This window comes from Peromyscus eremicus, chromosome 8a (assembly GCF_949786415.1).
Source record: "Peromyscus eremicus chromosome 8a, PerEre_H2_v1, whole genome shotgun sequence".
Lineage (NCBI taxonomy): Eukaryota > Metazoa > Chordata > Mammalia > Rodentia > Cricetidae > Peromyscus > Peromyscus eremicus.
Window position 1 is genome coordinate 36,952,649 of NC_081423.1, and position 22,891 is coordinate 36,975,539.

Here is a 22,891-nt window from a genome sequence, read left to right on the forward strand (position 1 = left end):
CTGAATCCTAGCTCTGAAGAGGTAGAGGTAGAACATCAGGAATTAAAGGTCATCCTTGGCTACATAGAGTTCGAGGTAGAGCATCAGGAATTAAGGGTCATCCTTGGCTACATAGAGTTCGAGGTCAGCCTGGACTACAAGAGACCTTGCCTCAAAAACAAAACGGGGAGGGTGAGAGGGGCCTAACTCACAATGAATACATGGCAGACAAAATGACAGAACGGAGACTACATCTACACTGAACAAAATAAATACAGATGAATTAAATCCCACTACTCAGAGACCAAGGCTTTCAACATGGTTAGAAAACTGGAGAAATCAGGGGAGTCCGTTTAAATAGAGACGTGTGTATGTGTATGCAATACACAGAGGCCCATAACTTATATCATTTGGAAAGTTGTAGAAATATGTTTGTAAGAGACAGGAAAGGGTCCCCAAAAAAGTGCCAGCATCATAACCTTGTTTGCCAACAGAGAATGTCTCACAGGAGGCAGGAGTGGACTTTCCTGTCTCACAAACATGTGCACTGTTTGAATCTATTACAGAATGCATATAACCAACAAAATAGAGAGATGAATATTAAGTATAAAAGCTGAATCAGTATGATAGAAGCTACAGAGGACAAAGCTTCAGGAAGACTGAAACCAACAGAAGATTTTTTTTTTCAGAGAGACTTAGAGGCCAGGTATGGTGATGCACATCTTTAATCCCAGCACTTGGGAGGTACAGACAGGCAGATTTCTGTGAGTTTGAGGCCAGCTTGATCTACATAGTGAGTTCTAGGACAGCCAGAGCTACATAGTAAGATCCTGTTTCAGAAAACCAAAACCAAAACAGGGCCTGGGGAAATGGCTCAGCAGTTAAGAGCACTGGCTGTTCTTCCAGAGGTCCTGAGTTCAATTCCCAGTAACCATAAGGTGGCTCCTAACCATCTACAGTGGGATCTGATGCCCTCTTCTGGCAAAAAGCTGCACATGCAGATAGAGCACTCATACACATTAAAAAAAGTGAAAGAGACAACCAAACCAACCAAACACACTAAAACCAAACACTACCCCGAAACAAAACAAAACAAACAAACAATAAAAGAGGCTTCGAAGGGCACAGAGAAGGGCACCAAGCCAATGGCATGAGTTCAGTTCCAGGGCCCACAGGCTAGGAGCACAGTCAGCTGTTAAACTGTTCTCTGATCTCCACGTGTGCCAAGACAGGTCCACGCACCCCACCCCACCCTCAATGCTCATAAAGAACTAATTTAAAAATAGTCTATGCAGAAAAGGAGGACACGAAATATATAACTGACTTTTTACAAGTTATTGTCACATAAGTGGGCGACGGCTCATCAATGAAAACCACATTGCTTAATGGCCAGTCTTGGTTGTCAACTTGACTCCCATCTGAAATCAGCTGGGCATGCCACGCCTGTGAGGATTTTCTCGACTGTGTTAATTGAGGTGGAAAGACGAACCCTAACTCTGGGCCACACCTTCTTCTGGTGGAAACCCGTAGGAAAGGACACGGAAGAAGGAAGCTTTGGCTTTTTTGCCTGTTTGCCCTGACTCTCCCGGTATAGTTCATCCGTTTTGGTTCTGAGGCAGTGAACCTACTTCTTCAGGATTCCAACACAGACTGAAGACTGGCAGCCCTCTAGGAATCCTCTGGGATTTCAGTACCAGATTGGGACACTGAGACGTCCAGTCTCCTGAACTGAGTGACCACTGCACTCTTGGCTAGTCATTCACGACACAGCTAATGTTGACGAGTCAGACCATAGGCTGCAAGCCACTCCGATACACCCCCCTTGCACACAGTCATTGTATGATTTTAAAATCTCTTTCCCGTATTTCTGGGCCCAGAAGGCTTTACAAGAGTATTCTACCAACTTTCAATAAGCAGATCTCTATCCTACACCAGCTGTGTCTTCATATAGAAAACAGGAAACACTGCCTGATTTAATGTTATTATAAACTGGCAGGGAGAGGTGATCACGTGATCACCTTGCCAAAGACAGAATAAGCATTTGATAACGTTCCACCCACAATCAAAAGCAAAACCAAAAGTGTTTACAGACAGCATTAGGACAAGCCTCTGTGGCCCTCCACCTCCCACCCTCTCAGCGGCCCAAGTCCAGATGGTGTAGCCAACGGGCTTGATGCATTTTCTTTTTATTAGAAAACAGTATTAGGGATTTTTATTTGTTTTCCATGGTTATTGCTTCAGTTCAGCTCAGAGGGGGAGAAAGGAGTCCTGGAGAGAAGGAATAGCTTGTGAAAGCAAGCCACAAAACGGGAGATGAAAACCTAATTTTTCTGACTTATGAAACAGAATGTGCTAAAAGCAGTGCCCACTAGGATGACGCACAGGGGAGACCCATGTTTTATAAAATTAGGGCATCTGGTCACCTTTCTCAAACCCAGACCTCTTTCTTAAAGATCAGATCAAGTTTTGTTCCGGCCGTGGACCTTGGGTCAGATCTGAGAGCGGCTGGAATGAACTTCTACGGAGACAAAAGCTGGCTACAAGGGGCTTCTTGCGCCCACAGGCCAGACAAAAAGCTGCCACTCAAACGTAAGCAAGTGTCTGAAGACTTGGTCCCTTTACTTTCAGCTCGTGGTACCTATGCCATCTATTTCCTCTCTACCGTAAAACAGTCTCACTGTGTGGCCTTGGCTGAGACCTGGAACTTGCTGTGTAGACCAGGCTGGCCTGGAACTCATCGACCTCCTCTGCCTCTGCCTACAGAGTGCTGGGGTTGAAGGTGTTCTCCACCGAAGCACATCTGTACAATTTTTCTTGCTGGGGATGGTGGATGCCCTGAGGGCAGCGGCTGTCTCCAGAGCTTGGGGTCTACCTAAGTGTGTAGACCTCACCAAAGGCAAGACAAGGGAGCCCCATTTTTTCATCCTTCTGCTGGGAAACAGGAGATTGATTTGTGGTCCGGGGCGGGCTCTCTACCATCTCTAAGCGCACCCATCCCTGGCCATCTTTGCTGGCGTGGGCTTGTGGCCCCTTCATAACAAACCTCAGACTTCACATAGGGAAGGACCCTGGAAGAAGAAGCCTTGGTTCTAGTCCTAAAGCCTATGATCAAGGAAGGTGAGCTGCCAGTTTTCTGGGTCTGGTAACACTCAGAAGGCAGGACAGGTGCACAAACCTTGGCAGCTAAGAAGTGGCTGAGGCTGACAGGTAAGGGTGGAGAGTAGGTTATGAGTTCTTGTGAGCTCAGGTTGGGCAGGGTTCTGCATTCAGATGCATCCTCCCACATGGGATTTTATAGAAATGGGGGACAGGGAGGGAGGGAGAGAGACAGAGAATGCGGGGGTGCTGCAAAAATGAAACGTGGGCTCAGGTGGTCAAAGCACCACCGGGACCCCGGACTGCTATGTCCCGGGCGGGCTGGTCCGAGACTTCTGGGATCCTCCAGCCTGACCTAGTGGTTCTGAGTCACTCGGACCCCAGCCACGCTTAGGGCCCTCCCGGCTCCGGGCCAGGCGTCCCTGTGACCTGCGTGGACCCGGAGCTTGTCGCCTGCTCCGCAAGGAGGAGCCCGCGAGCGGCCGGGGCTGCGCTTACCTTGCTTGCGGGGGGCCGGGGTCCAGGCTCCGCTCCCCGCACCGCGCCGCATCTCCAGTCGTCGCGGCCGCTTTGTTTCTCTGCAGAGGAGCTGCAAAGCGAAAGCGAAAACCAGGGGAGGCGGGAGCGCGCCCCGAGCGAACGCGGCCCACGGGCGGGCGCTGTGGGCTGGAGGGCAGTGCGCGCGCCAGAGTCCGCGTTCACAGCGCGCGCGCGGCCGGCGGTGCAGCGGCGACCTCTTAGGCGCGCTGCTGCCAAGTGCCGGGAACGCTTGCTCACACGTGAGCCAGGGTCAGGGCTCCTGGATGAGCGCCACTCAGTGCCTCTGCCCTGGACTGGACTTGACCTCTGGTAGCGCTTTGGTCTGGCCTGGGGCAGCCAGTCCTGGCTTGGGTGACTGGAACTGCGTGAGCCTACTTTGCTGGGGGAAGTAGCAACTTAAACCTTTCTAATGCTGGGACCCTTTAATACAGTTTCTCATGTTGTGGGGGACCCCAACCACAAAATTATTTTCGTTGCTACTTCATAACTGTAATTCTGCTATTGTTATGAGTCAAAATGTAAATACTTTCGGAGATAAAGGTTTGCCAAAGGGGTTGCAACCCACAGGTTGAGAACAGCTGTAAAGAGTTAACTGTGTAACAGTTCTATTTGATGTGTGTGTGTGTGTGTGTGTGTGTGTGTGTGTGTGTGTGTGTAACTCACAGATATCCACCTGCCTCTGCCTCCTGAGTGCTGGGATTAAAGGTGTGTGCCACCACCTAGTTCTAAGCGTTTTAAAGGAAGTTTCTTGTTGCCCTAGGTAATGACTAGTAACTAGAGTCTTCATATGCCACAAGAAGACACGGAGCAAATCAGTGAGGGGATGGGAAGATGATTTAGTCAGTGAAGTGTTTGCTCGCCCTGCAAACATGAGAACCAGAACTCAGTCTCTCACAGGCCACAAAAAGCTGGACCAGCAATGTGCCTGTATTCCCAGCATCAGGGAAGCTGAGACAGGAGAATTACTGGGGTATGCTGGCCAGCCAAGCGACCAGGGTCTGTGGAGTCCAGGTTCAGTGAGAGAACCTGTCTCTAGAAGATAGCTGGGCTGGCAAGATGATTCAGCAGGGCAGGGCCCTTGCCACCAAGCCTTAGGATCTGAGTGTAATCCCCAGGCCCCATGTGGTGGAAGACAAGAACCAGCTGCCACAAGGTGACATCTGATCACATGTTCATGTGGTACAAGCTTGCTTGCCCCAACACACACACACACAAGAGAAGGAAATGACCCTCATCTGGGACCTATGGCCTACACTTGTGTGTGTGTGTGTGCACATAAACTCTCACGTGCATAGCACAACCACACACATGTATATATCACACACACACAAAGGGTGGTGAACCAAGTGAGGAAGATATTGACATTGAGCATCAAGTTCCACATTTGCACACACATTCAAAAGCACTTGGGTGAAAAGGGAGATCCTTCATGTGATCAGAAAAACTGGCAAGGTTAAGGTTTGGACTCCTTGGTCTAAGTGATGCCCACCTCACTGCCTGGGGTTAGGTCCTAGCCTTATCAATCACAAGGGGCGAATGAGGTCCTTTCATGTGATCAAAAAACTGGAAACGAAGGCTTAAGGTTTAGACTCCTTGGTCCAGTGCTGTCTATCAATACCTATTGATCAGGCCCTAATCTTGTCTCTAACTGACCATGATTTGGGGCACAGTATTTAACTAGCCTTAGAGTCTTCCCCTGGAGGATGAGGATAACAGCCACACCTCCTTCCGGGTTTTAGGCAGGAAATGCAACCATCACTGAAGAAAATACTTGACAGACTATTTTCCATGAGCCTCTAGGTGGGTGCCTTGAGAGCAATGGCTAAATCATTGTGGACAGACAAGGGTTGGTAAGATTGGGGGTGTCTCCATGATAACAGGATAGTTTTAAGTTTGGACTTTGTCATCCGCACACACAACACTGAGGATGTACTGCAGTCTTTGGGGAAGTCTTCGAACACCAAATCCCACAATTAGCTGCTGTAGTTAGTCTACTAGAATACATTTTTGCCAAGGCAGAACTGCCACAAAGTCTGCCCAAATGCTTTAAGCACTGTGCAGTACTGGCCCAGACACCTGCAAGTGTTTCTAACACTTGCTATTGGGAAATGTTATGACAAATACGGTTAGTTCTCTCTCTCTCTCTCTCTCTCTCTCTCTCTCTCTCTCTCTGTGTGTGTGTGTGTGTGTGTGAGAGAGAGAGAGAGAGAGAGAGAGAGAGAGAGAGAGAGAGAGAATGAGAGAGAGCACACAAATTTAAAACAATTTTTGTTACAGAGCCCAGAGAGAGCAGTCCAAAAACTGGAGTGAAAACCCAAATGAACTATATAACCATGAGTCACTTACTTTGTTTTTGTTTGTTTGTTTTTTGTTTTTTTTTGTTTTGGTTTCTTGAGACAGGGTTTCTCTGTGTAGCTTTGGAGCTTGTCCTGGAACTCACTCTGTAGCCCAGGCTGGCCTTGAACTCACAGAGATCCACCTGCCTCTGCCTCCCAAGTGCTGGGATTAAAGGCGTGCACCGCCACCACCGCCTTGGCTTGCTTTACACTTCCGTACCTTGCACCTGCCCTGCAGAATGGAGGCCTTGGTCTATGCCCTATGCAAGAGATTTCAGTGTTTCCTGTAGGAGCAGGAGGGGAAGTGAGATTGCCCAGATGACGATGTTATGAAAGCAGAAGCTCACATCTCTCCTTCAGGTGTTTTTGTTTCGTTTTGTTTTGTTTTTTTGTCTGCAGCATGAAGAAAATGGAAAACATTAGAAATCCAAGGCAAGCCTCTTCCTCAGTGTAGGGCAGTTTTGACTCATGGGAGCAGAGTGGAGCTCTGGCTGTGTTTTTGCATAAACAACGTCTTGGAAGGGTTAAGACAGGATGCTGCTTAGTTTTTCTTAACTAAAGAGAAACTAGAGTCATCTGGGAAGAGGAACCCTCAATTGAAGAATTATATCCATCAAACTGGCATGTAGACATGTTTTGGAGGGGAGGGATTTTCTTGATTGACGACTGATATGGGAGGGACCAGCTCACTGAGGGAGGTGACAGCCTTGGCCAAATGGTCCTGGGTTGTATAAAAAAGCAAGCCGAACAAGCCAATGGGTAGCAATCCACTAAGCAGCATTCCTCTATGGTCTGTGAGTCGGTTCCTGACTCAGCAGGTTCCTGCCTTGAGTTCCTCACCACATCCCTCAGTGATGGACTGTAAGCTGTAAGAAGTAAACTCTTTCCTCCCCAGTTGACTTTGATGAGTGTTTTATTACAGCAACAGACACTAGACTAGAACAACCATGAAGAGAGGAAGGAATTCCCAAAGGGAAAGCCAAATCCCGGTTTCATGCGCGTGTGTGCCTTTGAGTATGGAGGCCTGAGGTCATCATCCGCTGTCTTTCTCAATCACTCTGGCCTTATTTTTTGAGACAGGGTCTCTCCATGAACCTGTAGCTTGTAGATGCAGCTAGGCTGGCTGGCCAGCAAGCCCCAGGGGTCCTCCTGTCTCTGCCTCCCCAGTGTTGGCTTTTACATGGGTACTGGGGGTAGAAATCAGGTTCTCAAGCTCCTGTAGTAAGTACTTGCTGTCAGGGGCATCTCCCCAGGCCCCTGGGGGCTTTTTATAGCTAGCACACTTAACTAGAGTGCTAGGAAGCCAAGGCTCCTGGAATCTTAGTGATTTCTGTACGTCTATATTTGGGTCCCTTTGGGGGGGACATGAAAGTTCACCTGATTTTCAGCATTCTAGCATTGATTAGTGCTGTTGTACAAAATGAGGAAGCCAAGTTTAAATCTTTCATATACTTCATTCAATAAGTGGTAGGTAGGAGGCTATTGGGGTGATTCAGCAGTTCAATCTCTGGGACCCATCCGTTGGAAGGAGAGGACAATATGACTCCCAAATGTCATCCTCTGACCTTCACATGTGTGCTTTAGTGTGCCTCTCAATAAATAAGTGTAATAATTAAAAACCAAAAAAACCAAACTCTAAACATTAGGTAGCAACCAGAGAAAATGCAGACATCCTGCCAGTGCTGGTGATTGAACAGCAAACAAAAATGAATGTGGTCTTTGCCTTCAGTACACACACTTTAGTGAGGGAGTAAGAGCAATCAGCCAAACCTAGAATAACCATCCTAAACGTTGTTGTTCAAGGGCCAGGGAGATGCTCAGCAGGTGAGGGCCCTGCTGCCAAGCCTGCTGATGTGGGTTTGATTCCCCAGGACCCACATTATGGAAGAGGACACCTGTCTCCTGACTTGCACAGACAGGCCCTGGCACATGTACACACACACACACACACACACATACACACACACGGACACACAAAAGAATAAAAAGATCTAAATCCTACAGGAGCAAGTAGCAGGTGGAACTTGCCTCACCATCAAGTCTGAATTCTCGGGCTTCCTGTTAGTGTAGCCTGTGCCTCTGCCCTGCTGCCCAGCAGCGCTTCCTCCTTCCTCCTTCTGCTTCCCTACTTCCCACTGCAGCAGACCTGCATCCAGACCTCAGTCTTTCCCAGTTAGACTTCTTTTGTTCCCCTTTATGCTCCCTACTCTCTCCAGTAAACACCCCACACTTCATTCTATCTCCTTGCTGTGTGGGAGGACCCACACAGACACAATCGTGGCCTGACACTGAGCTGGAGCCTGGGAAGGAGTTTGGAGACCTTCAGGTCTGCACAATGTGAGTGACGACCAGATGGGCAAAGAAAGAACCACCATGTCTCAACTTCCCTATTTTAATGGTGCTCTTGTGCTCAATACCAAGTCATGTCTTCCTTGTGGGGAATTAGTTTCATCTATAAAGTTTTGTTTCATGGATAACCCCCAACCCCAATCCTCTGAGTACAGTTCAGTGTTGGAGCTGTTTCCCTCTAGAGAAAAAATAAGCTCCCATCCCTTAAAGATAGCAAAAATAGGAGTAATTTGTACCTGAACCATCAAGGGTGAATGACGTCACTCTTAAAGTGTTCCCTGGTGAAAGGTCTTGCCTTTGTTTCAGTCCCAAAGATGGGAATCATTGTCATTTGGAGTGAAAAGTACCTGCTCACCAAAGGCATTCTCACCCCAAGGTCAGCCTCTCTGAGCAAGGTGCCCTTGGAGAGGTGCAGGGTGGCCCTGTCACTGAGTTCTGTCAGCTTCACTGAGTGAGAGAATCACCTGTGCAGACAGAGCTCCTCAGACCTCCACAGGCTGTTCCTAAAGAAGCAGGCTTGAGCACGCATGAGCCTTGACTACCTGAGCTGGGACACCGAGCTCTTTGGGATGTCACATGTTCAGGACTCAGGTCTCACTAGGAAGCTTGGACTGAAAAGAATACATTTGGGCTACATGAAGAATTTTAAAAAATGTTTAATTAATTAATTTAATATATATTTTAATTTAATACAAATTATGCATGTATGTATATATTGTTTTTTAGGGCATAGACCCTAAAGTGGGAAGGCACTTGCATATCATGCTTGAGGCCCTGGCTTCAATCTCAAGAACACACAGTGACACACAGAAGCATTTTTCTGACAGCTTTCTCATTAAGGGATAAATTACTAAAGGAAGAGACCTGCCAGGTAATGGAGGACCAATTGCCTTGGAATCAACCATTATGTTGAGAGAGGTCAGGAGGAAACAGAGTAGTGTTGTTGTCAGCACAAATTTATTATTGCCAAGCACTTTAGATCAATGATTTACCTTTTAAATGTTGTGTTGTTAAATTTTATTTTTGGGTTGCGCATGGTAGCTCACATCTTTAATCTCAGCATGAGGGAGGCAGAGGCAGGCAGATCTGTGAGTTCAAGACCAGCCTCCTTTACATAGTGAGTTCCAAGATAGTTACTACTATATAGAGAGACCCTGTCTCAAAAAAAAAAAAAAAAAAAAAAAAAAAAAAAAGAGCTGGGCTGTGGTGGCTCATGCCTTTAATCCCAGCACTTAGGAGGCAGAAGCAGGTGGATCTCTGTGAGTTCTAGGCCAGCCTGGTCTACAAAGTGAGTTCTAGACAGCCAAGGACTGTTACACAGAGAAATCTGTCTCAACAAAACAAAACACAAAAACAAAACAAAAACCTAAAAACAGACAAACAAAAATTCAATTTGATGTATATGAGTATTTGTCTGCATGTATATATGTGCACCACATATAAGCCTGTTGCCTGTGGAGGCCAGAAGATATCATTTTGAATTTATGGTCCTGTCTCAGCATCCTAAATTCTGGGATAGCAGATGTGTACAACCATACTGGGACCCTTGCCTTCACCTTGAACTATGGAGAGATTTGGGTTTTTTAAGATTTCTTTCTCATCAAGTCCATGTGTATACCAGCTCCTAATGAGCACAGGCGTTCAGAGCCTCATCACTCACATGTCCCTCTCCTGAGGACAGTCCTCCTGAAGTCATCGCTCCAAAGGGAACAGGCTACATAAGTACAGCAGGCTTGTGCAGAGGGTGAGGGTTTTGAGGAGGAGGGACTTGGGCTGTTCCTCCTGCCCACAGAGAGAGCTCAAGGCATTCAGGAAGTGCAGTGTTTGCTTCAGGAGGCCATGAATGTCTGGAACCAGACACCAAGAACAAAAACTGTTCACTCACAGCAGAATGGTGGGGAGAACTGCAGTTATAATTGGGAGCTTCTGAGAAGGCATGTCATCAGGACCCCAGCTCAGGACCTGGCTTGAGGGGAGGGAAACCAACTGAATCATCCAGATGTGCTGCTCTGTATTACTCCTGAGCCAGATGATGGGGATGCCTTTTTGTATGCTGTGAATGTGTTGCTCTGATTGTTTGATTAAAAAAAAAAAAAGCGCTGATTGGCCAGTAGCCAGGCAGGAAGTATAGTATAGGCAGGATAAGCAGAGAGGAAAATTCTGAGAAGTAGAAGGCTGAGTGAAGAGACGCTGCCAGCCACCGCCACCATGAGAAGTAAGATGTAAAGTACCGATACGCCACAAGCCATGTGGCAACTTATAGATGAACAGAAATGGGTTAATTTGAGATATAAAAACTAGATAACAAAAAGGCTGCCACGGCCACAGAGTTTATAAGTAATATAAGTCTCTGTGAGTTTGTGTCTGAGTGGCTTTCCGGACGGACTGGAAAAAACTCCAGCTACAGCCAGAGGCCCCTGCTTGTCATGTGACATGGCCTTCAGTTGTCCAAGCAACAGCTGAGCTTTGGACTTAGGTCCATTCATACTTTACAGCACAGATTACCCTGTGAAACACTGTTGATCAACAACATGTGTGTCTTATACAAAGCCCCAACCCACTGCTCTCCCCTACCACTTACTCAGTAGCTCCAAAGACCGGTTCAAGCAGGCTCTGGCCAGCTTTGAGGAGGTGCAGCCTGCAGGGCCTCACTTGGGCCTGCAGTGTATAGCTTCCTGCTTTCCACCCAAGGGACAGGATCTGTGTGTGACTCTTGCTTGTGTGAACTGGAGTGTAGGGAACAGACACCCCGTGTTGTCCTCTTGAATGGGTGATGGTAGGCAAATGCTCCCCTTTTCTCATGGTGCAGATGGTTTTGAGATGCATCTCCTGGGCTTCCTCAGAGCCAGCTCACTGCAGTTCTCTTTCCTTGGTGCTGCCCAACACAGGCATCCTAGGACCTGGCCTCCCTCAACCCCTGTTCTGCATTCCTGCTTCTCAGCGTCTTATTCTCAGGCAGAGTCCAGAACTGTACAGAAGCTCTGAGCTCAGGATGTTTTCAGGGAGACCAGGCTAAGTGCACCAGGCTGGTACACTTCATGGTCAACACGGGGTAGATGCCTACTATATAGTACTAGTTAATTCTTAACCCCAAACCACTGCTGCAGTTAGCTACAGAAGAACTGCATGCTGGTGTGGCAAGGGTCCATCAAATACTAGGAATAAAGATTGTAGTCAGGGTTAGGGATTTAGCTCAGTGGTAGAGTACTTGCCTAGCAAGCACAAGGCCCTGGTTTCAGTCCTCAGCTCCGGAAAATTAAAAAAAAAAAAAAAAAAAAAAAGACTGTAGTCAGTTGTTATTATTTAAAAAAATCATTGTTTATTAAAACCATCTCATTGCCCAAGGCACTTCAGTAGTTTCTACAAAATACATTCTTTTTTAAAGTAGGGGAAGCGTGTGCTTTAGGAGTAGCATGGCAACATAATCAGAAGAGGAGACAATCACACGGAACACAAAACACCTGCTGATGTTACATGACTGCAGCCAGCAACTCTGGGAGACTGAACTCAGTTTACGATTCTTTCTTGTAATTTTCCCCATGATTACACATCGTAAAGGAAGAAGCAGAGTGTTGTTGTTGTTTTGGGCACTCGGAGCAGTGGTAGTGGCTAAGGCCGCCATGGTGGCAGCTCAACACCAGCCAGGGTGACTCAGGGCCGAGAAACACTGTTCCCAAGTCTCTGCTGAAGGGTGACTTACTCGAGATAGGACAGCGATGATGACAAGCAAAACCACCCCCACGACAGTGCTGAGAGAGGGAGGACACTCTGTCACCCATACATTCCCTTTAAGACACAGGCAGTGTCTGGGGTAGCCAGGGATTCTGATTTACACAGCAGAGGAGGACAAGCCTTGGCCTCAACAGTGGATTTCTCACGGCCTGGACAAACCCAGGACTCTGACCAGACACACGCAGTACACCAGGCCGTGGGACTGTGCAGTCACAATCCACACACTGCTGACGTTATGTACCTGCTCACACCTTCATTTCCTCTAGGTTCCCCAGGTCTTGTGTTCTTCTGTTGTGAGATAAACAACCACAGGAAGGACTTTTGTAACTTAGAAAAGATGAGAAATCAAACTCCCATGGAATCCTTTATTTCCAAGAAGTTTTGTTTGTTTCCATCTGGTCCTTCCTGTGGAACTCAGGGCCCTGTGCATCCTAGCCAAGAGCACAGCCCCTGAGAGACGTCTATTCCTTTTCCTGTGAGTCTGTCAGTTAGGGAGAGGAGGGGAACAGACCTGCAGTTCTATCTGTGCAGCCTTCTCAGTCTTCTAAGACAGCAAAGCGAGTCTAGCAGGTGTTTCGCACAGTCTTGCAAGTCCCACTGGCTCAAGAGACTCATGAACTTCTTTGGAAGGGCCAAGGCCACCCCTGGAATGGGATGTGCAAGCTGTCTGTGGCTGGCTCTCCAGGACAGATTCACCCATCCGGGACAGAGCACATTAGACACAAGGTCAACAGAACAGAAAAGCTCTTGGTCATTGACAGCGTTTCTGACGATATGCAGGTTGTCTGTTTCGTTTTTCACCTTCTGGAGGGGTGTTATAAGGCTGTGCTTTTTAGGACTGTTGGGCCTTCCTCACCATCTTTTAGCATCCTTGTCTGGTTTTGGGTTTGCCATTGTTTTATTCTATTAAAACAAGTAAAACATACGTTACTTACAAATCTTATAAAGATACCTACCAGTCTCAAAACAAACAAGCCAGGTCTGGAGAAAAACAAAGTAAAAGAAAAACAAAAAGACATGGCAGATTCTCAAGTTTCCTGTAGTCTTTGCACTAAAAAGAGCTGCTGCTTTCATGGGCATGCACATGGACACCTGTTCACACAGGATCAGGCCATTGCCCTTATAGCTCCATGGTTAAAGTAGTCCAGTTATTGTGAGACACTGGGCAGGGAGCACTACTTTAAGGAGCAGACCCAATGCATCCATAGTGTTAGAAGGAAGGTCTCTTACCCTTTGATCCTTAGCATCTGGTTGATGGTGTCTGGGAGAGGGACACCAAAGCTCTCTGGGAAGAACAAGGTGAGGATAGCTGTCAGGATGGTCAGACTTCCCATGAGGATGTAAGGCAGGTAGCGGTCATAGGCACCTGGGGTCGAGCAGAGGATCCAGGTTACAGTGAGACTTGGTCTCATTCTGGCCTTATATTTCCTTAAGACTTTATACAGGACTTGTCTTCCTGTTGGTCTCCGTGCTTCCCAAAGCCTGGGCTGCTAGAGTGAAGTCTGGCATCTAGACGGTCTCAGAACCCAGACCTGGCACAGATGTGCCCAGAGATCCAGCAGTGTCCACAATGGACAAGGGAGAGTTATAGGGGAGAAGAGTCATCAAGCCACAGGGTTACCAAGGAGCACAAGGTACTTGTCCAGGACAAAGCAACTTTCCACCTCTGCAGAGTATCACAGTGTGATCTGCATTCAGGTCAGACAAGATGCTGCAGCCCATTAGCCATATACCAAGCTTTCAGAACCCGCTACTCTCAAGACACTGGCAGGTCCTCTCCAGAGCTAGGGACACACAGAGGAGGAGGAGCTTCCAGGAGGGAGTCCTGCTATATAAAGTGTCAAAAGGCAGCTCTTTACAGGGCATAAACACCCTGTCATGAGTGGCAATGAAGGCCTGTATGCCACCTACTGGGGGGGTGCTGAGGCAAGAGGAGCAAAGGATCAAGGGCTGCTGGGGCTACAGAGCAAGTTCAAGCCCAGCTCATACAACTTACTGAGCCCCTGTCTTGAAAAGTAAAATGGGGGCCAGGGCGATGGCTCAGCTTGTAAAAGTACTTGCTGCTAAGCCTGGCGGCCTGAGTTCGATTCCTAGGATCCACATGTTGCAAAGAAAGAAGTGAGTCCCCTAAATTGTCCTCTGACCTCCACATATACACTGAATAAATGAAGTGTGTGGGAGCCCACAGAGGTTTCCTAGTGAGATCTGAGCTTGCTTTACAGAGCAGGGCTGCAGAGGGGGATGGACTGCTCATGTGTGTGATTAGCAGGTGTTTGGAAGGGTCTGCACTTGGCTGTGCTAGGGGGAGGTCCTTTGCTCCACCCCTTGGCATCTCTTTAAAAAGCCCTTTAGAAGAAACAGGAGGGGCTGGTGGATAAAGATCCAGGCCCTCCCGAGGCTATCCTGTGTTTCTATCTGTCTCTCTTCCCTTTATATTTCTAACTAAATCTCTTATCCCTCACTCTTCAAGAGTACCCCAGGGAAAAAAGGTGGGGGTGGGTCCCCCAAAGAAGTGTTCTAAGTTATGGCAACTGTCAGTCCCTCAGGTAGACCTCTTGAATGGACAGGCTTCTCTTTATGTTTCTAACTCCAAGAAGAAATTCCTCTAGTAAAGTACACTGGCTCCCTAAAGAATTTCTTAGGATGAAGAAATCATAGTTTGTGATGGAGGGTCTGGGAGACTGAAATAGAACCCCCCACACTTTCTCATCCCCATCTAGATGGTCTATGAGTTATTTTCCATTTGGAATGGGTGCCTTCTCCATTTTACACTTGGAAGGACCTCCTCCATCCAGGGTCCCAGTAACAGATGCATCCTGCTAACTACAGGCATGTGTGTCCAGCTCACATTAAAGCTACTCGGGGCTTCTGTTCCATCCATCATTCCAGTGCACTATGGTACTTACCAAGGTAGACAAAGTAGGGGGACAGAATGCTGCCAAGGCGGGATGCTGTGGAGCTGACCCCCACACCCATGTTTCTGACCACAGTGGGGTACAGCTCAGCTGTGTACACATAGACCATGGAATAGGCTGAGGTGATTCCAAACTTGCCCACCATCACCAGGGCAGTAGACAAATAAAACAATCCTGGAGAGACAAAAGAAAGATAGCAAAGGTAAGAAGGATCAGTGTAAAGGCCGCCCTGGAGGAGTTCTCTTCCCTTTTAGCTTAAAATGAACCCACTTTCTCCCTGATTTGGAGTAGACAGAGTTGGTCAGTTTCTATACTTTTCTATTGGAGGAAAACACCATGGCTTAGATTTCTTTCTAAAGGGATTACTAAAAGGAGACTGAACATTTCAGCTAGTCTCAGTGAGGGTAAATGTGTTCCTCAACCTAAAAGCCCAGACAATGTGCCCCTCGCCCAATCTGCCTGCCTTCCAGAAGTGATCCTGTGTTAGGGGTGAACTGCTTCCCCAGAACCTCACACTGAGGGCACAGTGGAATTAACCAAGGACTTGAACATGAATGGCAGAGTTCAGTTCTAGCTCACTTCATGCTTACAGTCTACTCACGAAGGTCCAGGGCTTTGGAGGTGGCTCGGTGGGTAAGGGTCCTTCAGTCAAGCCTGAGAACTTGAGTTTGATTCCCAGGACCCATAGAGTGGAAGGGGAGAACTGACTCTTCCCACTTCCTGCAAGTTGTCCTCTGACCTCTACATGTGGGAAACATGTCTCCCTGCTCCCCAAAAATAAGAGTAATAAAGTCACTGAAAAAAGTCTCTAAACCATCTGACCTTCGGGATGACCCTCCAATTGACTTCACTGCCTAATGAGAATAATAACTATGACCCACAGGTGCTCTGAGCTCAGCTGAGAGCCACTAGCCACTCCCAGGTTCCTTCTCTACACAAGGGGCTGCTCCTGTGCAGAGGGTCCAGTACCTCAGGCCTCAAAGTAACCACCAGAGGTTCCAGAAGCCTCAGGGGCATGGAAGATTCTGGTAAGCAATGGACAATAAGGCTTTCCATGTGTTCCACAGCTTGTCAGAAAGGGTTCGAGATGTCCATTAGTGGACACCAAGGCAGTTTTACCAGCACAGTTTATACCAGCACAGCTTCTGAGACTTTTCTTCTCTTTCTTTTTATGAATTACTAGTTCTTTTGCTACCCTGAAGCACACTGGACTCACTACCTGTCATAGCATTGTTTTTATTTATTTATTTTTAAATAGAGTCTCATGTAACCTAGGTTGACCTCAGACTCCCCAGACAGCCAAGGATGAGCTTGAACATCTCATACTTCTGCATCTACCTCCCACGTGCTGGGATTACAGGTGTGAGCCACCTCTCCTAACTTTCCCTCCCCCACTTTTTTTTTTTTTTTGTCTCATCTTCCTGGAATGTTCTTCCTGACTTTCTTATGGTGTTCTGTTACATCATTTAAATTCTGCTGAATATCTCTTGTTTAGGATGCTACCATGACTGCTCTTTAGATGAGCTCTAATTTCCTTTCTTTCTACTCGCAGAAGGTAACAACATCTGAACAGTAATAAGCATTTATTAACTTGTTTCTGCTCTACTAGAAAGAGACTCCATCAAGACCCACTCCAGGTATTGCTTGAATAAATAAGTAGAACAGACCTAGTGTGATGACTTTTCCTCTTAATTTTAGAGAGGAAAATAGGTATGAATATATTAACTTGGGTCTAGGGTAATTAACTAACAGCCCAATGCTTTCTTCACATTGCACAAAGCCCAGGTCATGAAGAACACATTGGTTTTTATTTTGTTTTGTTTTTTTGTTTTTTTGTGAGACGTCATGTCTTGATTTTTAAGACAGCAGTGCATACATGCAGCCCAGATGTGATGGGCCTGACCGTATTCTCTTTGTAACAGCCTGGTTCAGGCAAGTGGCACACAGAAGACCCAGGTCTGCAAACACACAGCGTCCATACCTGAGGGCACCAGCTGCATGAAGAGAAGGACACCACCGCCCAGGAAGAGGGCACCAGAGATGGAATATCTCCGGGGCAAGTGCTGCAGCAGCAGCCAGGCCAACACATAGGCTGGGACTTCAACCGCCGCCAAGAGGAAGCTGTTCATATAGATGTTCCCATGCAAGTTAGGAGTGTCAAGAGAAAGTCCGAAATAGCCCACTGATATGGTCAGCCTGCAACAAGGTACAGAAGAGAGCTGGAGAAGTGGCACCCATCTCTCCAGACCCACACACCTTGAAAAACATTCATCTTGAGAAGTTCTGAACTGCTCTTGATGCAGGAATGGGAGGGCAGTAGTAGATTTCACCCTGTGCCTTACTTCCTAGCTCAAAAGTTAACTTTCCCTAGCCACAGTTACCAGTGTAAATCTTTTGTAGATACACCTTTCAGAACATTCCATAAAAAAGTGTCTCATCCAAAGAGCTTACATGATTCACATGGACTTCACTAGGGGAAAAGTCCCAACCTGTATTTCAACATTAAAATCCTACTCTGAAGCATTTGCAAAAAGCCAATTCCCTGCCCTATGTGCTTCTTCAAATATAGCAAATGTAAGAGGAGCTAGAGAATGAGTAATGGTCTGGGTAAGGTGTGAGCAAAGCGGAGGATTAAAGCAAAATACAGCTCAAACATTTGAAGAAGGACTTTCAGCAGACTACATGGAGTCAGCCAGGACGAGGCTGATGGCAGCCCTCCTGTGTCTGGGGCTGACGGCAGCCCTCCTGTGTCTGGGGCTGATGGCAGCCCTCCTGTGTCTGGAACAGGGAGCTCCCAGTGGTGAGGCCTCACACTCTCTCATCTGCACCGCTCTCAGGCCTGGCTCTCGTCCTAACAGGTCTCTCTGTTGATGAGCTGCAGTCTGGCACCAGCCTGTGTTTGACTCACGTACAGGAAGAAAACACAGCTGGCATGGTGAAGGACAAGACGCGGCTCCCAAGGCCCAGGAGACTCCAGAGCATGGTTGGAGTGTGGGTGATTCAGGGTAGGTGATATGTCTCAGGCTGGAAGTCTGAGGTACAGTCTCCATGCTTGAGGTGTCTTGAGGCAGATACAGGAGTGTCCCACTGCCTTTGAGGCGTCCTGGACAATTCCGTGGAAATGGGTGACTCACAGACCAACCCTACCCCAAACTGCTCCAAAGCTGGCTGAGTCCATTAGTAAGGACTCTGAGGTGAAGTCTACCCTCCGCATCATCCTATCACCGCTTATCCAGTAGATTCACGGACCTCTGATATTCCAAGTGTCTGACAAAGCTATACAGACACTCAGAGATTCCTTCCAGATAACTGTAACACCCTGTCAGAAGAAACCTGGAGGAGACATCCAGGCCATGGTCTTGACTTTAGGACAGTCTTTGAACATCCCAGAAGGGCCATATCCCACTTCATGTTTCCGGAAAGCTCTTAGCAGCCTCTGGAACCTAAAGAATAACGTGTCTTCACTGAGACCCTTCTTCAAACTCCCAACTGCCCCAGCCAGAGAGTGTGGGTCATCAACAGAGGACACTTTGAAGAGGAAACAGGCAGGCATGGGGGAGGGGGTGTACAGGGTGTGTGTGCAAATGATAGACAGTGTGGCCCCACTGTAGGGGGGAGCTCCCTCTGTCTCCATGAGCACAGTAGAGGTGCTGTCAGTCTCTTCCTGGCTATTGTCCATAGATAATCTCCTGAGGGAGGGGACAAGGGACAGGACAACTAAGCAAGGACCTGTGGGATTCCCTTGTGGGATCCCTAGATCCTAACAGCCTCCATGACCATTTCTCCTTTTCTGGGTTCCATGACATAAGAACTGTCATGTCCTTGTGGCTGCCATCCATCACAAGAATAATCCTTGCATCACGTGATGACAGAGGTTTTCAGCTCTGGTCTGAGGCATGTCTATAGCAAAGAGTCCCCAGAGTAGGTAAGGCTCAGGCGGGTCTCACTTACGCACCACAGGATTATGGACATGATGGTGAGGATCCTGATATTCCGGGTTCGGATCAGATCATAAATGTGGTGTGACTGAGGTGTCTTGGAATTTAGGTCTTGTAACTGCAGGAAGAACAGAGTTAATGGTATAGGAAGGAGAAAAAGTTGGAGACCTGGAACCCATCATTTTCACTATCTACTTCTCAGGAGTTAGGGAGCATTTTAAGGTTCTTCCTTGAAAAGACAGCAGTACAGTGACTCAAGGGAGCTGTCCGAGGCCCCCTGCAGGCTTAGTCAATGACAAAAGGCAATGAAGGACCTTGAGGGATAGAGAGAGGAATCCAGCAATTGTAGAGGCCCAAGGAGACAGCCACCTCATTGCATTACCCTGCCCATCCCCACTGGCACCTCTCAGGGAGGCCTTTGAGGTTTCCTATGTAAGGCTGACTCCCTGCCCTCTTGGCCAGAAAAAAAAAAAAAAAAAGATTGTGAAATTTTGTTAAACTGATATTTAAGTGGAATGAATGTTTTGAGTCCTCATACTGTGTTGTCATTGGTCTACTTCCAGGAGAAAAATATTCAAATTGAAAACAGGAAAACTGACCCGCCCTTCACCCAGAGTAACTTCCTATGAGATTCCACAGAGCCAAAGCCATCACTAAACCACATGTCTAAACTCACCAATGTTGCTTTCTTAGTTAACCCAGCTTGCAAGCTTGTTTTTACCCACTCAGTAGTTCAGCAAAAGGTCAACCTGGGACTCAGAGAAATCCCCGAACAGCCTGATTTCCTCAGAGATGCCAATGAGGCTTAAGGGTTCACCCAGACTGACCCCTTACTTAAATGCCACCAAAGCCACCTCACTTCAAATGCCCTCAGTCATATTCCAGCCCTGACTTCTGTGCTTCAGAGACCTTCTAGAGCATGCTGAGTGACTGCTGCTGCCAGGCCACCACTTAGGGAGACGCCAGCAGGGCTGTTGGTGGCCAAGAGCTTCTCAGCTGCTTATAACAACTGCTTCCTCTCTCACAAGCCCCAAGTCCTCCTGGTGAGCACGGAGCATCTCAAACATGCCTGCTGCTCATACTTCAGCCTGGCTGCAGTGGCTGTCCTTCAGCTAATTCCTTGTCTTTTCAAACCAGAGACAAACCCAAGATCCATGTCTGCCAACATCTGTAGTGTCTAACCTCATGAATCTGAGAAGAACTGCCTGCTCCTGCAGAAGGCAGGAAAGGAACAGGACGCGAGAACAAGGAACCACGCAAAACCAAGAAATTACTCAGAGTACCTAAGGACAGGGAAGAGGTGGCCATCAGAAGGAACCTGGCTCTGGGATGATGGGAACAACTGAGTGAAAAGAAAGCACGGGGAAGTGCAAATCTACCAGTGCTTCAGGGATCTTCAGGTGACAGTCCCTGGTACTTAAGAAACAGTGACTGCCAAAGATGCTCAAGCTGATAAAAGCCTATTCCCATGAAGGGTCTCTACCGTTAAAAGTAAGAACTAAGCCAGGCATGGTTTTAATTGCAAAACTTGGGAGGCAGAGACAGATCTTTGTGAGTTTGAGGCCATCCTGGTCTACACAGACATTTCTAAACCATCTAGGGTTACATGGTGTGACTCGGTTAAAAACAACAAAAAAAAAGGAGGAAAAAGAAATGGCTAAAAAACATACTTGGAAAGAAGTAAAGGAAGCATGGGAGAAAAAATCCATGGGAGAATTAGGTAGTTGGAACCCATTCCTCATCCTCTGAGGTTTGTGTGTATACATGTGCGTGGGTGTATATGTGTACGCACCACAGGAATGTGAGTGCGTGTGTATGTAGACTAGAGGTTGACCTAGTGTCATCTTCAATCACTTTTCTACCTTCGACTTGAGACAGGATCTCTCACTGACTGGTTAGCTGGCTGGACCAGCTAACCCTGCTAAGCCCCTGGGATCCCTCTGTCCCTGCTTCTCCAGTGCTGGGATTACAGGCACACTGCCATGCCTGGCCTTTTGGTCGTTGTTGGGATCTGAACTGAGGTCCTCATGTTTGTATGGCAAACACTTTACAGACTGAATCATCTCTCCATTCCTGTAACTTCTGCATTTTAACAGACCTTGCCTTAGGGATGGCTGGGGTTTGGGTAGAATAAGGGCTGAGCTCCTGTGAGCTGTGCTGTATTCTGCTGACCTAAAATGACCAGTGTGAGCCTCCCCACCAGCTTCCACAAGGTATTTACCTCATCTGGATCAAAGATAGTGGAAGGTGCAACAATCCCATTGATTTTGGCCGCTCTGCGGATGATCACTTCTGCCTCTTTAATTCGGCCTTGAGAGACGAGCCATCGGGGAGACTCAGGAATAAACCTGGAAGTACAAGTGTAATCTAGTGAGGCCTCCTGTTCACTTGCTCTCCCAGGGGCTGGCCATGCTTAACTACAGAAGGGAAACGAGGTTTCAGATGCAGAGCTAGGTGTGTAGAGTGTCAGGTCTTCATAAGCCAGAAACAGATGGCCCAGTAGCTACCTGAGGTATGAGTTCTGCTGAGCAAAACCTGAAGCATCCTGTACATCCCAAGGGGATCCCTACTCTGGCTGGTACCTGCCTGTCTGCAGTAGTGGTGCCCTTCTAGGCTTTAAAGAGACAAGCACAAGATGGGCAGCTGATGCCCGGCTTCTGCTGAGTGTTAGGCACACCCAGACCCTGCTATTTTCTACTCTGTCCTGAGATCCACAGGAACTTCTGCAGCGATCACTTCTGCAGCGATCACTTAACATCATTTCTTCCTCATTCCACCTCTGATTTAGTCAACAGACCCGTCAGTCTCTTTACACAAACCAGCATGGTTATCAAGGCTGGAGACTTGGTGTGTGGAGTCTTAGAGGATATGTTCCTTATCCTTGGGACCAGGCAGCCCTCTCTCCCCTGTGATAATCAGGAGCCATGATGCATTATTTCTTCCTCTCCCACTATTCTCCAGGGTGCTTGTCAATGTACATGGATGAGGATCTCACTTCAGTCTAGTCTATTGTAAGGGGTCTGTCAAGTTCCATGCCTTAGAATGGCCTATGTTCTGCCTGCCTAATGCCCCTCTGTTGGAGGGGAGGCTGGAGCCTGCATCCCTCTGCAAAGCCACTCAGGAAAGCTCACTTTTGGAGCTCTCCCTCTCTTTACCTCCCCAAACCCATGGCCTGGGGCCTCAGCATCAAGCAGCTACAGCCCAGGTATTGCTGTCTTGCCCCGGAATCTGAGAATTTCCCAAAGGTTAGATTGGCCCCTATCTGCCTGCAGTAAATTGTTAGTTCAACTTAGAACAGGGCAGAGGACAAGCAGGCTTTTCTGAGTATGGAGAGACTTTGTGACATGATTTATAAATAAATTTCACCATCCTTTTCTGGGATCTAGAATTGGGGTTTGGGGGCTATTGCTGCCCTCTACTGGACATGAGATAGAAGCCACCCCACAGGCAGGCAGTCCAAAGGGCAGGCAGGGCCACACTCACCACCAGAGAGCCCCACACAGCACCCCTGGCACAGTGAGTGCCAGTAGCAGCTTCCGCCAGTCTCTGATGAAGTATGCAAACAGAGGCAGAACCATGAAGCCAAATGCATAAAATATGCATACTCCTAAGGTGGCGAATATAATTCGAATTGACTTGGAAAGGATTTCTGTTCCTGTTCAAAACAAGGGAGGAGGCAAAGTTAATCATTAATTAGGGCTATTTCCTTAGGAATCTTCTGTGGTATCATTTTCAACATAGAGACAAGGAGGGAGCCAGAATTAGCTGTGTTCTGAGGCCCTGGGAGGGGCTGCATCTGAACTAAGTCTGCTTTGATTTGCTCCTGGGGTGTTCCTCTGAGGTCCCTAGGCAACAGTGCTCTCATGAAAACATCATCATCATCTCCAGTCACATGCTAAATAGTGTTAGGCCCCTGTAAGTCCTTTCATGAGGAAGAATTCACCAAAGAAAAGTCATTACTAAGGTCACACATGCTAACTATTATCCTTCGAGGAAAAAATGTTCT

General features: G+C 47.6%; 1 protein-coding gene and 1 long non-coding RNA gene across 4 annotated transcripts in view; both read right to left on the reverse strand.

Annotated features, from left to right (window-relative positions):
- LOC131916907 (uncharacterized) overlaps window positions 1-3,716 on the reverse strand; it is a 42,688-nt gene extending 38,972 nt beyond the window's left edge. Inside the window, exon 1 of the long non-coding RNA XR_009380613.1 lies at window positions 3,574-3,716. This is a non-coding gene — a long non-coding RNA (uncharacterized LOC131916907). The remainder of the gene's footprint in view (window positions 1-3,573) is intronic.
- Window positions 3,717-11,616: 7,900 nt separating this feature from the next.
- The window catches only part of LOC131916909 (organic cation/carnitine transporter 2), a 32,321-nt gene continuing 21,046 nt past the window's right edge, over window positions 11,617-22,891 (reverse strand). For all 3 annotated transcript variants that reach the window (XM_059270553.1, XM_059270554.1, XM_059270555.1), the window contains 7 exons: window positions 22,369-22,540; window positions 21,107-21,233; window positions 18,903-19,003; window positions 16,929-17,143; window positions 14,939-15,121; window positions 13,263-13,398; window positions 11,617-12,935 (listed from right to left, as the gene is read on the reverse strand). In XM_059270553.1, coding sequence (XP_059126536.1) covers window positions 12,848-12,935; window positions 13,263-13,398; window positions 14,939-15,121; window positions 16,929-17,143; window positions 18,903-19,003; window positions 21,107-21,233; window positions 22,369-22,540 — 1,022 coding nt within the window. In that variant the 3' untranslated portion in view covers window positions 11,617-12,847. The remainder of the gene's footprint in view (window positions 12,936-13,262; window positions 13,399-14,938; window positions 15,122-16,928; window positions 17,144-18,902; window positions 19,004-21,106; window positions 21,234-22,368; window positions 22,541-22,891) is intronic.